The sequence below is a fragment of the Theropithecus gelada genome, chromosome 6 (assembly GCF_003255815.1).
Source record: "Theropithecus gelada isolate Dixy chromosome 6, Tgel_1.0, whole genome shotgun sequence".
In the NCBI taxonomy this organism is placed as follows: Eukaryota; Metazoa; Chordata; class Mammalia; order Primates; family Cercopithecidae; genus Theropithecus; species Theropithecus gelada.
In genome coordinates this window covers 128,949,138-128,962,984 of record NC_037673.1, presented here as the reverse complement: position 1 = coordinate 128,962,984, position 13,847 = coordinate 128,949,138, and the positions used below count along the sequence as shown (strand labels likewise).

At 40.7% G+C, this 13,847-nt stretch overlaps 1 protein-coding gene across 2 annotated transcripts in view; it reads right to left on the bottom strand.

Annotated features, from left to right (window-relative positions):
• Nucleotides 1-13,847, bottom strand: part of RAD50 (RAD50 double strand break repair protein) — an 87,652-nt gene that overhangs the window by 72,230 nt on the left and 1,575 nt on the right. For both annotated transcript variants that reach the window (XM_025387171.1, XM_025387172.1), the window contains exon 2: nucleotides 12,547-12,630. In XM_025387171.1, the coding sequence (XP_025242956.1) occupies nucleotides 12,547-12,630 (84 nt within the window). The remainder of the gene's footprint in view (nucleotides 1-12,546; nucleotides 12,631-13,847) is intronic.

The following is a 13,847-nucleotide window of genomic DNA, read 5'->3' as shown; positions in this document are numbered from 1 at the left end:
GGACTATCTTGGAGAATGTTCCACATGCACTTGAAAATAACGTGTATTCTGCTGTTGTTCAATTGAATGTCCTATAAATGTCAATCAGGTTGATTTGGTTAACAGTGTCGTTAAAATTTTCCATATACTTACTGACATTTTATCTGCTTCTTCTGTTTCTCTATTGAGAGGGGTATTGAGATCTCCAGCTAAACTTGCAGAGTTGTGTATTTCTTCATTCTGTTTCATAGGTTTCTGCCTCATTTATCTGGAAGTTTAACATTTAGAATTTTTGTGTCCTTGCAGTAAACTGACATCTTATCATCATAAAGTGTCTCATTTTCCCTAGTTCTGATGTATTCTGTCTGGTATTAATATGGTCACTTCAGCTCTCTTTTCATTAGTCGGCACAGTATTTTTTTTCCCATCCTTTTGCTTTTAACCTATGTGTACCATTATATACAAAAGCAGTTATTCCATTTACATAATTTGGGTTTTTAAAATTATTTTCTATTTTTCTCATTATGCTTATGTTTTTCCTTTATATCTATGAGCATATTTATAAGATTTATAATACGGTTTTAGGGTTCTTATCTACTAATTCTATTATTTCTTTCATTTTGGACCTGTTCATATGATTGATTTTTCTCTGGTTATGGGTCCTATTTCCCCACTTCTCTCCTTGTTAACTTTTGATTGTGAATTTTGCATTGTTGGGTGAAAGATTTTGTTTTATTCCTTTAATGAGTATTGAACTTTGTTCTGGCATGCAGCTAAGTTTTTTGAGCAACAAACAGTTGGATTCTTTTGAACTTTTGTTTTTAAGGTCTGTAAAGGGGGGCCTAGAGCAGCTTTTACTCTAGGACTAATTTACAATCACTTTTCTTCAGCCTCAAAAACTTCCTTTAACAATTACTATAATGCAAGCCTGTCTGTAACAAATTACCTCTACCATTTTTTTTAAATCTGAAAATTTTCTCCATTTCACCTTCAATTTTCAAAGAATATTTTTGCTGGATACAGTTTAACTTTTATTCCCCAACACCTTAAAGGTGCTGTCCCACTGTTTTCAGGTTTAGATTGCTTTTCCTAAGAAGGAATCATACTCATTATTCTTTCCCTCTGCATAATGTGTTACTTTTTCCTCCACCTGTTTTTAAGATTTTATCTTTAGTTTTGAGCAATTTGAATGTAATGTACAACATAGGTATGTTTATGCTGCTTGTGATGCATTCAGCTTCTTGGGTCTTTTTTTAACAGTTTTTATTATTCTGTTTAGATGTCTTCCCACACATTATGTCCATCTTTTCCTTTAAGTCCTTGAGCTTATCTATCATAGCTTTAAAAAAATCTAGCCAGGTGTGGTGGCTCACGCCTGTAATCCCAGCACTTTGTGAGGCCAAGGCAGGTGGATTACAAGACCAGGCTAGCTGATACAGTGAAACCCCATCTCTACCAAAAATACAAAAAAAAAAAAAAAAAAAATTAGCCGCACATGGTGGCGGGCACCTGTAGTCCCAGCTACTTGGGAGGCTCAGGAAGAAGAATTGCTTGAACCTGGGAGGCAGAGGCTGCAGTGAGCTGAGATCGCGCCACTGCACTCCAGCCTGAGAAACAGAGTGAGACTCCATTTAAAAAAAAAAAAAAAAAAAAAAAAAATCCCTTGTCTGCTAATTCCAAAATCTGTCATCTCTGGATCTGTTTCTACTCACTTTTCCCTTCTCGTGTGTAGACCACATTTTCTTTTGCATATTCCCACTAATTTTTAAAATTATATTCTGCACATTATAGATGCCACATTGAAAGCTTGGATTGAGCAGACTTCCTTTAAAAAGTCTTGAGTTTTGTTCTAGCAGCCAGTTGATTTACTGGCAACTCAGCTTGATTCTATCAAAACTTGGTTTCAGTATTTGTTAGGTGGGCCTTTCTGAGGTCTCAAGTGAACACTGGAGAGTTCCACAAGGTCACTCCATTCTGGCATATCAGGACTCAAATGTCTTGCAGCACTGTGTGACCCTTAGAATACACCACTCACAGCCCCACTTCCCACTTTGATAGTTGTTCTCTGCTAGGCCTCATTACATCTCATCCTATACATGGACAGCTTAGTATTTGGCCAAAGACTCAAAAGATCCTTATGCAGACTTCTGGTACACCATCTCTGCACAGCAACCCTACTTCAGTACTCTAATCTACAATTTCCAGTCACTTTAGCAAATCCAAAATCCTATCTTTGCTTCATTTGCCTAGTGATGCCCAATTCTGCCCAGCTCTCTATTGGATTCCAATTCCATGTGCCAAAGTTTACAAAATGTTTCTAGGTAGAAAGCTAGAATGAATGCAGAATCACCTTTTATGTTTTTTCTTTCTCAAATAATATAGCCCTGCATTATCTGTTGTCCAATGCCTGCAAATAGTTGCTTCACATACTTTTCCAGTGTTACAGTTATTCATCTTGAGAGTATAAGTGTGACACTCATTATTTTGTTGCAACCCAAATCAGAAGTACTGGATTCTGCTTTGAAAAAAAAAAAAAATCAGGAAATATTCTTTGTTGACTTTTTAATGACTTCTTGGCATGAATTTAACTTTGATATTAATTCAATTAATCACTCAATAAAGATTTACAGGCACTTTGTAGGTTTCATGTGTTGTTTTGGTTCAAAATGATAAGACTTTTTTCCTCTGGAGCATGGAAGATAGGTTAAATGTAGAGAAGGTATGCTAAACATCATCATAAGTGAAGTACAGAATAATCTGGGAGTACAAGGCAGGGGCATCTAACCTATCTAGGAGAGCTCAGGGAAGGTATTCTAAAGGAAGTGCATGTTTAAATGAAACCTGACAGATGAGTAGGAGTTAACCAGATGAAAAGATCTGAGTCACTACGTGACTACAGAAATTTCAGAATGTTTGGCATAGAAAGTAGGGAAAAGAGGAGTACCATCACAAAACGTTTCAGAAATTAACAGCCTTCTAAACATGGTAAGGCTTCTGGACTTAAGATGATGGCACTAAATGATTTGAACCAGGGGAACTGCATGAAGTAGATATGCATTTTAGAAGAATTATTTTGTCTTTAGGGTGAACAGAGTGAACTGAGTCAAGACATGAAGCAGGGAGTAATCGAGGAGAGTTAGGAAGGCAGCCTGGACAAGGGTTTTAGCATTGAGGATGGAGGTAAAGTGACTACTCAGAAACAGCCTCTTAGGATACAGATATTTCAATGAGGAGGTGGCCAAAGGTCAGTATAAAGTTTTGAAAGCCCAGAGACTGGACTCTGTCATTTCATTATAAGGAGAGTGTTCTGCTGAGGGTTTAATCCACAGCAGTTAAACCAAGGAACTATGTATTTATACAGCAAAAAAATAATTTGTTTACACTGTTCCTGACTAGCAAGCCAAATACACATATATTCGTTCTCCATGGTATCTACCTTTCGAGGACCTAGCTACCTGGCAAACATCAAATTAGTAAACAGAATTCAAGCAAGGGCTATCTTGTAGCATTTCTATCACCATATTGTTGTTGACACTCTTATTGAAGAAGAGTCACTTCAAAAAGTGTAATTTAGATTGAATTATTAAAACAAAGAAATGTGTATTATACTTCAGAACAATTTCTATCAAAAATAAAATAAAATAAAAAATAAGAAAAACCCTTCTTTCTCCAAACAATCTAGCTGTAAAACCATTAGGTGGAGCAGAAGAAGCTGTGCGCTCATGCCAGCTGAAGGTTAAGGCACCTAAAACTCAGTCTAGAGTGGAATAAATGAGCTTGAGTAGGCTGAGAAGGGTACCCTCATGGGAAAGAGCTTAGCACAGAGTTTCAAGAGTCCAATGGTATCAGAGTTCCAGCAGGATGAAAGAGGAATCCACGAATAGGGAGGATCCAGCTCCGAAGCAGTGTCCACGCCAGGGAATAGCATGTGGATTCAGAGCCTGATAATGATGAGAAGGGGGCCCATGTGAGGGGTAAGTCGGCTAGGGGGAAGTCAGATCATAGAGTAGAGAGGGCATTCTTGCAAGAAGCCGCCTGGTATAAAGTATCAGACTGGGAAGAGTGACCCTCTCAGTGACACAGATCTGGGGAGATTCAGCTCACAGAGTACAGTTGGCATCCCTGTAAGAGGTCACCTGGTATCAGAGAAGGGTGGGGAATGAGGACGTGATCCAGCACCGGAAGTCAAAGTCTATACAGAACAGGAAAGCATCCTGTGAGGGAGTCAGAATGAAGAGTCAGAGCCTACACAGGGTAAGGAAGACTGGCATACAGGGATGGAGTCAGCCCATATCGGGTGCTAGAGCCCTGATGCAATGATGAGATATTGATTACATACAGGAGGATTAAGTCAATATATTAAGATTATAGTTGTATTAGTACATTCTTGCACTGCTATAGAAAAAAACCTGAAACTGGGTAACTTATAAAGAAAAGAGGTAGCTGGGCGTGGTGGCTCACGCCTGTAATCCCAGGACTTTGGGAGGCCGAGGCGGGCGGATCATGAGGTCAGGAGATCGAGACCATCCTGGCTAACACAGTGAAACCCAGTCTCTACAAAAAATACAAAAAATTAGCCGGGCACAGTGGTGGGCGCCTGTAATCCCAGCTACTTGGGAGCTGAGGCAGGAGAATGGCGTGAACCCAGGAGGTGGAACTTGCAGTGAGCCGAGAGCGTGCCACTGCACTCCAGCCTGGGCGACAGAGCAAAACTTCATTTTAGAAAAAAAAAAAAGAAAAGAGGTTTAATTGGCTCACGGTTCCACATGCTGTACAGGAAGCAAGACTGGGGAGGCCTCAGGAAACTTACAATCATGGCAGAAGGCAAAGGGAAAGCTGGCACATCTTACATGGCTGGAGCAGGAAAAAAAGAGTAAAGGGGGAATTGTGACAGATTTTTAAACAACCAGATCTCATGAGAACTTACTATCATGAGAACAGCAAGGGGGAAATCCACCCCCATGATCCAATCATCCCAACCACGTCCCTCCTCCAACATTGGGGATTACAATTTGAGATGAGATTTGGAAGGACAGAAATCCAAACCATATCATTCCACCCCTGGCTCCTCCCAAATCTCATGTCCTTCTCACACTGCAAAATACAATCATCCCTTCTCAACAGTCCCCCAAGTCTTAACTCATTTCAGCATTAACTCAAAAGTCCACAGCCCAAAGTCTCATCTGAGACAAGGTAAGTCCCTTTGGTCTATGAATCTGTTAAATCAAAACAAGTTATTACATCCAAGATACAATGGGGGTACAGGCATTGGGTAAATATGCATGTTCTAAAAGGGAGAAATCAGCCAAAACAAAGGGCTACAGGCCCCATGCAAGTCCAAAACCCAGCTGGGCAGTCATTAAATTTTTATTTATTATTATTATTATTTTTTTGAGACAGAGTCTCGCTCTGTCGTCCAGGCTGGAGTGCAGTAGCACGATCCTGGCTCACTGCAAGCTCCACCTCCCAGGTTCAGGCTATTCTCCTGCCTCAGCCTCGCAAGTAGCTGGGACTACAGGCACCTGCCACCACGCCGAGCTAATTTTTTGTATTTTTAGTAGAGATGGGGTTTCACTGTGCTAGCCAGGATGGTCTCGATCTCCTGACGTTGTGATCTGCCTGCCTCAGCCTCCCAAAGTGCTGGAATTACTGGCATGAACCACTGCACCCAGCCAAATCTTTTTTTTTTTTTTTCTTGAGACGAAGTCTCGCTCTGTCACCAGGCTGGAGTACAGTGGCATAGTCTCGGCTCACTGTAACCTCCGCTTCCTGGGTTCAAGTGATTCCCCTGTCTCAGCCTCCCGAGTAGCTGGGACTACAGGTGCGTGCTAGCACGCCCAGCTAATTTTTTGTATTTTAGTAGAGGCAGGGCTTCACCATGTTGGCCAGGATGGTCTTGATCTCCTGACCTCTTGATCCGAAAATTTAAAGCTCCAAAATACTATCCTCTGACTCCATGTCTCACATCCAGGCCACAGTGGTGCAAGAGGTGGGATCCCAAGGCCTTGGGCAGCTCTGCCCCTGTGGCTCTGCAGGGCTCAGCTCCCATAGCTGCTCTCAATGGCTGGTGTTGAGTGTGTGTAGCTTTTCCAGGCACACAGTGCAAGCTGTTGGTGGTTCTGTCATTCTGGGGTCTGGAGGATAGTGGCCCTCTTCTCACAGCTCCACTGGGCAGTGCCCCATTGGGAACACCATGTGGGAGATCAACCCCACATTTCCTCTCTGCACTGCCCTAGTAGAGCTTCTCCATGAGGGCTCTGTCCCTGCAGCAGACTTCTGCCTGGACATCCAGGCATTTCCATACATCCTCTGAAATCTAGGTGGAGGCTCCCTAGCCTCAACTCTTGTCCTCTGTGCAACCACAGGCTTAACATCATGTGGAAGCTGCCAAGGCTTACAGCTTGCAGCCTCTGGAGCAGCAGCCTGAGATGTATCTGGGGTCCTTTTAGCCATGGCTCGAGCTAGAGTGGCTGAAACACAGGGAGCAGTGCACTTTAATGGGAGAGGCTGCTGTGAAGGTCTCTGAAATGCCTTCTAGCCATTTTCCCCATTGTCTTGGCTATTAAACATTCTGCTCCTTTTTACTTACGCAAATTTCTGCAGCCAGCTTGAATTCCTCCCCAGAAAATGGGTTTTACTTTTCTACTACATGGTCAGGCAGAACGTTTTCCAAACTTTTATGCTCTGCTTCCCTTTTAAATATAAGTTCCAGTTTCAGATCTCTTTGCTCACACATATGAGCTACACTGTTAGAAGCAGCCAAGCCATGTCTTGCATGTTTTGCTGCCTGGAAGTTTCTTCCACCAAATACTCTAAATCATCTCTTTCTAGTGCAAAGTTCCACAGATTCCTAGAGCAGGGGCACAATGCTGCCAGTCTCTTTGCTAAAGCATCGCAAGAGTGACCTTTACTCCAGTTCTCAGTAAGCTCCTTATCTCCATCTGAGACCTCCTCAGCCTAGACTTCATTATTCATATCACTGTTAGCATTTTGGTCAAAATAATTTAACAAGTCTCTAGGAAGTTCCAGACTTTTCCTCATCTTCCTGGCTTCTTTGGAGCCCTCCAAACTGTTCCAACCTCTGCCCATTACCCAGTTCCAAAGTCACTTCCACATTTTCAGCTATCTTTATAGCAATACCCTCCTCTCAGTACCAACTTTCTGTATTAGTCTGTTTTCTCACTGCTACAAAGAAATACCTGAAACTGGGTAATTTATAAAGAAAAGAGGTTTAATTGGCTTGTGGTTCTGCAGGCTGTACAGTAAGCATGACTGGCTTTTCTAGGCTTCAAGAAACTTACAATCATGGCAGAAGGCGAAGGTGAAGATGGCACATCTTACATGGCCAGAGCAGGAGGAAGAGAGTGAAGGCGAAGGTGCTACACACTTTTAAACAACCAGATCTCATAAGAACTCACTCACTATCACAAGAACTGCAAGAAGGAAATCCACCCCCAATGATTCAATCACCTCCCACCAGGCCCCTCCTCCAACAATGGGGGTTACAATTCAACACGAGATTTGGAAGGACACAAATCCAAACCATATCAGTACTCAATTCCTTGCTTCTCATTACCTTCATTATATTTACCAAATCCCCAACCGTGGATAAACGCAACTTTCCAACTTACTCAGTGGTTGGGCTGAACAAGACTGAAATCATGACTGAACAAGACTGAAATCATAATCATGACTGGCTGGTCTCTCTTTAAATTTTCACAAAACCCCTGACACTGTCATGTAATCCTAGAACACCTCCCTTAATCGATTTACTCACTGAGGTTAAAAACTACTCTATGTTTTCTAGGCTCAATCAACCCCTTCTGCCAATCTCAACCAGTAACTTCATTTCTTTTTTCATTGAGAATATAGAAGCAATCAAAAGAGAACTTACTCATTCTTTCACCACTAAAGTTTCCAATCATATACTCTGCCTAACATCCCTGTTACAATGCATAACAGTGATGTTCCTGGTATCCTCTCCGGTTGGGCAATGGATCTTATCTCTTTTTGCCTACTGAAGAATTGTACTCTGTAATTATCCCCTCTCCTGCATCAATGTTTCCGTCCAGAGTCACTCCCAACGGTCTATAAATACTCTAGTATATCCCGCTTTTAAAAACATAACAAAACGGCCGGGCGCGGTGGCTCAAGCCTGTAATCCCAGCACTTTGGGAGGCCGAGGCGGGTGGATCACGAGGTCAGGAGATCGAGACCATCCTGGCTAACATGGTGAAACCCCGTCTCTACTAAAAATACAAAAAACTAGCCAGGCGTGGTGGCGGGCGCCTGTAGTCCCAGCTACTCGGAGGCTGAGGCGGGAGAATGGCGTGAACCCGGGAGGCGGAGCTTGCAGTGAGCCGAGATCGCGCCACTGCACTCCAGCCTGGGCGACACAGTGAGAGTCCGTCTCAAAAAAACAAAACAAACAAAAAAAAAAACAAAAAAAAACAAACATAACAAAACAACAACAACAAAACTTTCCTTTATCCTGTAAACCTCTTCAGCTACTGTCCTCTCTCTGTGTCCACTTACAACAAAATTTGTAAAATAATTGTTTCACTTCCTTATCTTTTCTCTGATTACTGGAACTGGTTTTGTCAAGAGCAACAAAGGACTCCACATATCCAAACACTCCTCTTCTTTCTTGAGCTATCAATATATTTTACACAGTTGATGATTTCCTCCTTATAACACTTTATTCTCTTGTCTTCCAAGACACCACCCTCTCAGTTTTCCTTACTTAACTAATTGCTCTTTTACTATCTTTTGCTAGCTTCTCCTCCTCTTCCCAATTTCCAAAGGCTTTGTCAGCTCTAGTGCTCTAGGTTCAGGTCTTGAATATCTTTTCCATATTCACTCTCTATTTGATCTCATCAGGCTTTAAAAGTTAACTATATAGAACTACCTGTATACATTAATGATTCCTAATTTTCTTTCTCCAGTCTTAATCTCTTTCCTGAACGATTTCTGTTTGCCAACTGGACATCTCCTTCGGATATTTAACACATATCCCTAATTCACATGTTTAAACCAGATCCACCCAAATCTTTTTTCCACAGTGCCCCTATTACAGTAAATGACAAAACTATTTTATCCAGTTGTTCAAATCAAAAACTTTGGAGTTAATGCTCGATGCTTTTACTTTTTTCAGACACCATTATCCAAACCATTAGCTAATTTGTTGGTTCTACTTTCAAAATACATACTAAATCCAAACAATTCTCACCGTTCTACCACTACCTTAATCAAGCCACCTATATTTCTCACCTGTATCATCACAAAATCCTCTTAAAGATTTGTCTCTGCCCTCCTACCTTTGCTACCTACAGATAGTCTTCTCTCAGCAACCAGACTGAGCACTTTAAGACATAAATCAGATCATGTTCTTTCCCTGCTCAAAATCTCCTAATAGACAGATTCCTATTTAAATAAGACTAGAATCCAAGGACCTACAGGATCTAGTCCCTTCTATCCTTCTAACTTCACTTTCTACCATTTTCCCTTGTTCTTCCTTGTGATTCCTTGAACACATCAACCATGCTCAGTAACTCCGCACCTAGACTGAATAGAATGTCTTCCTCCCAGATTTCGAACAACTCATTCCTTCTTCAATGAATATTTAAAAAGACAACTCTGATTACTCTGTGAAAAAGAGAGAGATTCAAGAATGAGGGCAGGAAAACAAGTTAGGAGACGATTCTAATAGTTGAAAGGGAATATGATGGCGGCTTGGAACAGGAACACAGTGGCCAACGGAATGAAGTAGACAAATTCTGACATATTTTAGAAAGGTAAGTAAGAATTGCTTATGTATGGATGATGACATCATTTACAAACCTGGTGGGGGTCGGGTACTGAGGTAGTAACAGAGCTGAGAATGTAGGCAGGAAGTGTGTACAAGGAATCGAGAGTTCTGTTTTGAACATATTAAATTTGAGATGCCCATTAAATATCCAAACGAACAGCTAGACATATATGTCTAGATCTAAGGAAAGAAGTCAGGGTTAAATATATAAATGTGAGAGTTACCAGCACATAACCAGTACTTAAGGCCGTTAGACTGAATAAGCTCATCCAAGAGAGATAGGGAAGAGGGTTAATGCAAAGATGGCCAACTCTTGTGTCACATTGGCTTTCAGAAAATCAAGCAGGTTGGGTGTGGTGGCTCAAGCCTATAATCCCAGCACTTTGGGAGACTAAGGCAGGCGGATCACCTGAGGTGAGGAGGTCGGGACCAGTCTGGCCAACATGATGAAACCCCGTCTCTGCTAAAAATACAAAAATTAGCCCGGTGTGGTGGCACCACCTGTAATCCCAGCTACTCGAGAGGCTAAGGCACAAGAATAGCTTGAACCCGGGCGACAGAGGTTGCGGTGAGCCAAGATCATGCCACAATGCACTGTACTCCAGCCTGGGTGACAGAGCAAGACTCCGTCTCAAAAAAAAAAAAAAAAAAAAAAAATCAAGCAAAGGTAGATACAACAAAGACTAAAGTATAATACGCCAGTGAGAAAGAAGAAAACGATGAGATTATAGTGTCACAAAAGCCAAGAAGGAAATTTTTTTTTTTTTGAGACAGAGTCTCGCTCTGTCGCTCAGGCTGGAGTGCAGTGGCGGGATCTCAGCTCACTGCAAGCTCCGCCTCCCAGGTTTACGCCATTCTCCTGCCTCAGCCTCCCGAGTAGCTGGGACTACAGGCGCCTGCCACCTGCCCTGGCTAGTTTTTTGTAGTTTTTAGTAGAGACGGGGTTTCACCGGCTTAGCCAGGATGGTCTTGATATCCTGACCTCGTGATCCGCCCGTCTCGGCCTCCCAAAGTGCTGGGATTACAGGCCTGAGCCACCGCGCCCGGCCAAGAAGGAAATATTTTTTAAAGAAGAAATAGCCAACTGTGTCAAATCTGACGAGATGTTAATGAGAATTAGAAATTGACCACTCTATCTGGCTCATAGAAATTACCGGTAACCTTACAAGAGCACTTTTAGTGGAGGAAAAAAAGAAAACCTGAATGGAGTAGACTGAGGGAAAAATGGGAGTCAACGAAGTAAAGGCGATGAGTACATAAAATTTATGAATTTTGCTATATATTGGAACAGAGAAAAGGTAACGGCTAGAGGGTGAATTGGAGTAAAGGGAGAGTTTTTTGTTTGAAGACTAGAGCTACCATAGCATGTTTATATGCTGATGTGAATGATCCATCAAGAGAAACTGCTGATCCAGGAGAGAGAAAGAAAAACTGAAGGGGAAAATCCTTGGGTGGATAAGATGGATCAATGAGATCTACCCTCCAACGAGCCTCCAAGATGTTTAGATAAAACAACAACAAATTTATCCTTAACAGACAAGAAAAAACAGTATGTACACTAGTTTTGCAGATTTGATTGGAAAATAAGAGAATTTTCATTTGATTCTTCCTATTTCTCAATAAAGTACAAAGCAAGATCATCAATTAAGGAAAGTAGATTGTAAATTTAAGGAGAAAGAAGGTGGGAAATAGTCATTATAGAGAGGACTCAGTAAATGTACTAAATACTATTACATTTCTAAGAGGAAAATTCATACTTTCATAATTACAGAGTTTAATCACACAAAAGTGGAAACAAATAATAACAGGGAGTCAGTTAATAAACTATAAGATATAAACTCAATGGAATACAATTTAGTAACTAAAAACAATAAAATAGAAGTATAAAATTATATTAATGTGCTAAAGTATGTATGTGTAAATGCATTTATATGCTCACATAGGCATGGTTTCATAAGCAGAAAAAAGCTTGGAAGAATACATAACAAAAACATAGTGGAACTGGGGTCAGGGAGCAGCGAGAGAGGCACATGATCCCACTAAAAACAAATAAACTATATATATACACATACATATATGTATTGTTTCATTTCCATATGTGCAAAAACAAACCTATAGACCAAATTCTATCTCCTTACATACACTAATAGTATAAACATCATAATTCAAACAATGATTCATACACAAAGATTTTATCATGGTACTTTTTTTTTCTAGACAGTGGGTCTCACTATATTGCCCAGGCTAGCCTTGAACTCCTGGGCTGAAGCAATCCTCCCATCTCAGTCTCTAGAGCTGTCTGGGAGTACCCGCACACACCCACATGCCTGGCTTATCATGGTACATTTTAATGAAAAACTAAAAGCACTTTAATGTAAGAAAATTATAGAACTATTAAAGTGTTCATGAACTTTTAGAAAATATCTCAGACATACAAAACAGTATAAAGATTAAAAGAAGCACTCACATACCAAACACCCAGATGATAGTTTTTTAATGACATGGGACTTCATGATAAGGTTAAGTGGGGAAAAAAAAACCCAGCATACAAAATTAAGAGTATGACATCAGCTATATAAAACAGTATACAAAGGAGGAGGAAAATACATGAAAATGTCAACAATGATTACTACTGGGTGCTAAAACTGTGTGTGGCTGACTTTCATCTCTTTTTATACTTCTTCAATGCCAAGTTTTCTACAATAAGCTACTATCATTTTTATAATTATAAAAATACAACATTGTACTAGCACCATTACCTTGGGATCATGTACAAATGTATTTCCTTTGGTTCCAGGAGGGAAATCTCCAGTACAGATATATTTTAGACATTCAATGATGGTCTGAAGAAACAGAAAATTACATCACTTCGTTATAAGAGAATCACAGAAGTTTATCATAAAATATGAATTCATTACAAAAATATTATTTATCATGGAAACTATAAAAGATGGATAAAATCTGACATTATAAAACCTGTAATAAAGATTTGATTAAGTGTTTAAAGAATCATTGCTGTAAGTTCACAGAAATGCTATATAACTAAGAAGTTATCCTAACACGAAGAATTGTTACTTGAGAAAAAAATAATTATTTTCAACTGAAACCCTTTAAACTAATTTAAGTTAATAATAAGAATAGCTAACAGTTAAGTACTGAATTGTACTAAGCGCTCTTACATATATTTATTTAATTCTCACATTAACTCTAGGCTGTAAAAACTTTTTGTCTGTTTGAGACAGGGTCTCACTCTGCTGCTCAGGATGGAGTGCAGCTGCATGATCATGACTTACTGCAGCCTTGACCTCCTGTGCTCAAGCAATCCTCTAGCCTCAGCCTCCCAAAGGGCTGGGATTACAGTCGTCAGGCCCCGAGCCCAGCCTGTAGAAACTTTTTTTTCTGAGACAGAGTCTTGCTCTGTCACCCAGGCTGGTGGAGTGCAATGGCATGATCTCGGCTCACTGCAACCTCCGCCTCCTGGGTTCAAGTGATTCTCCCCCCTCAGCCTCCCCAGTAGCTGGGATTACAGGCGTGCGCCACCATGCCTGGCTAATTTTTGTATTTTTATTAGAGATGGGGTTTTGTCATGTTGGCCAGGCTGGTCTCGAACTCCTGACCTCAGGTGATCCACCCGCCTCGGCCTCCCAAAGTGCTGGGATTACAGGCGTGCGCTACCGTGCCCAGCTGTAGAAACTATTTTTAATCCCCATTTTATGAATGAGAAAACTAAGGCACAGAGCAGTGAGGTCACTCGCCAACAGTCAACTAACAAACGAAGCAAAAAATTTGTATTGAGGCAGCCAGTCCTCATATACACTACACAGTACTACTCTCCCTTCTGCTAGTATTTAGTACAATGCTAAGTACATAACAAGCATTCAACAAATAACATTTTTACAAAAACAGAAGTAAACAAGTTTGACATTCAATTCTCAACCTCTCTTTCTACACTCTTCGCAAATCCTTCCTTTAGACTCTTCTCCCTGCTATACTGACATTGTCTTGCTTTTTCTTAAGCCACTCTTCCTGACCAAAATGCCTGTTATTCTTTCCATTCAAA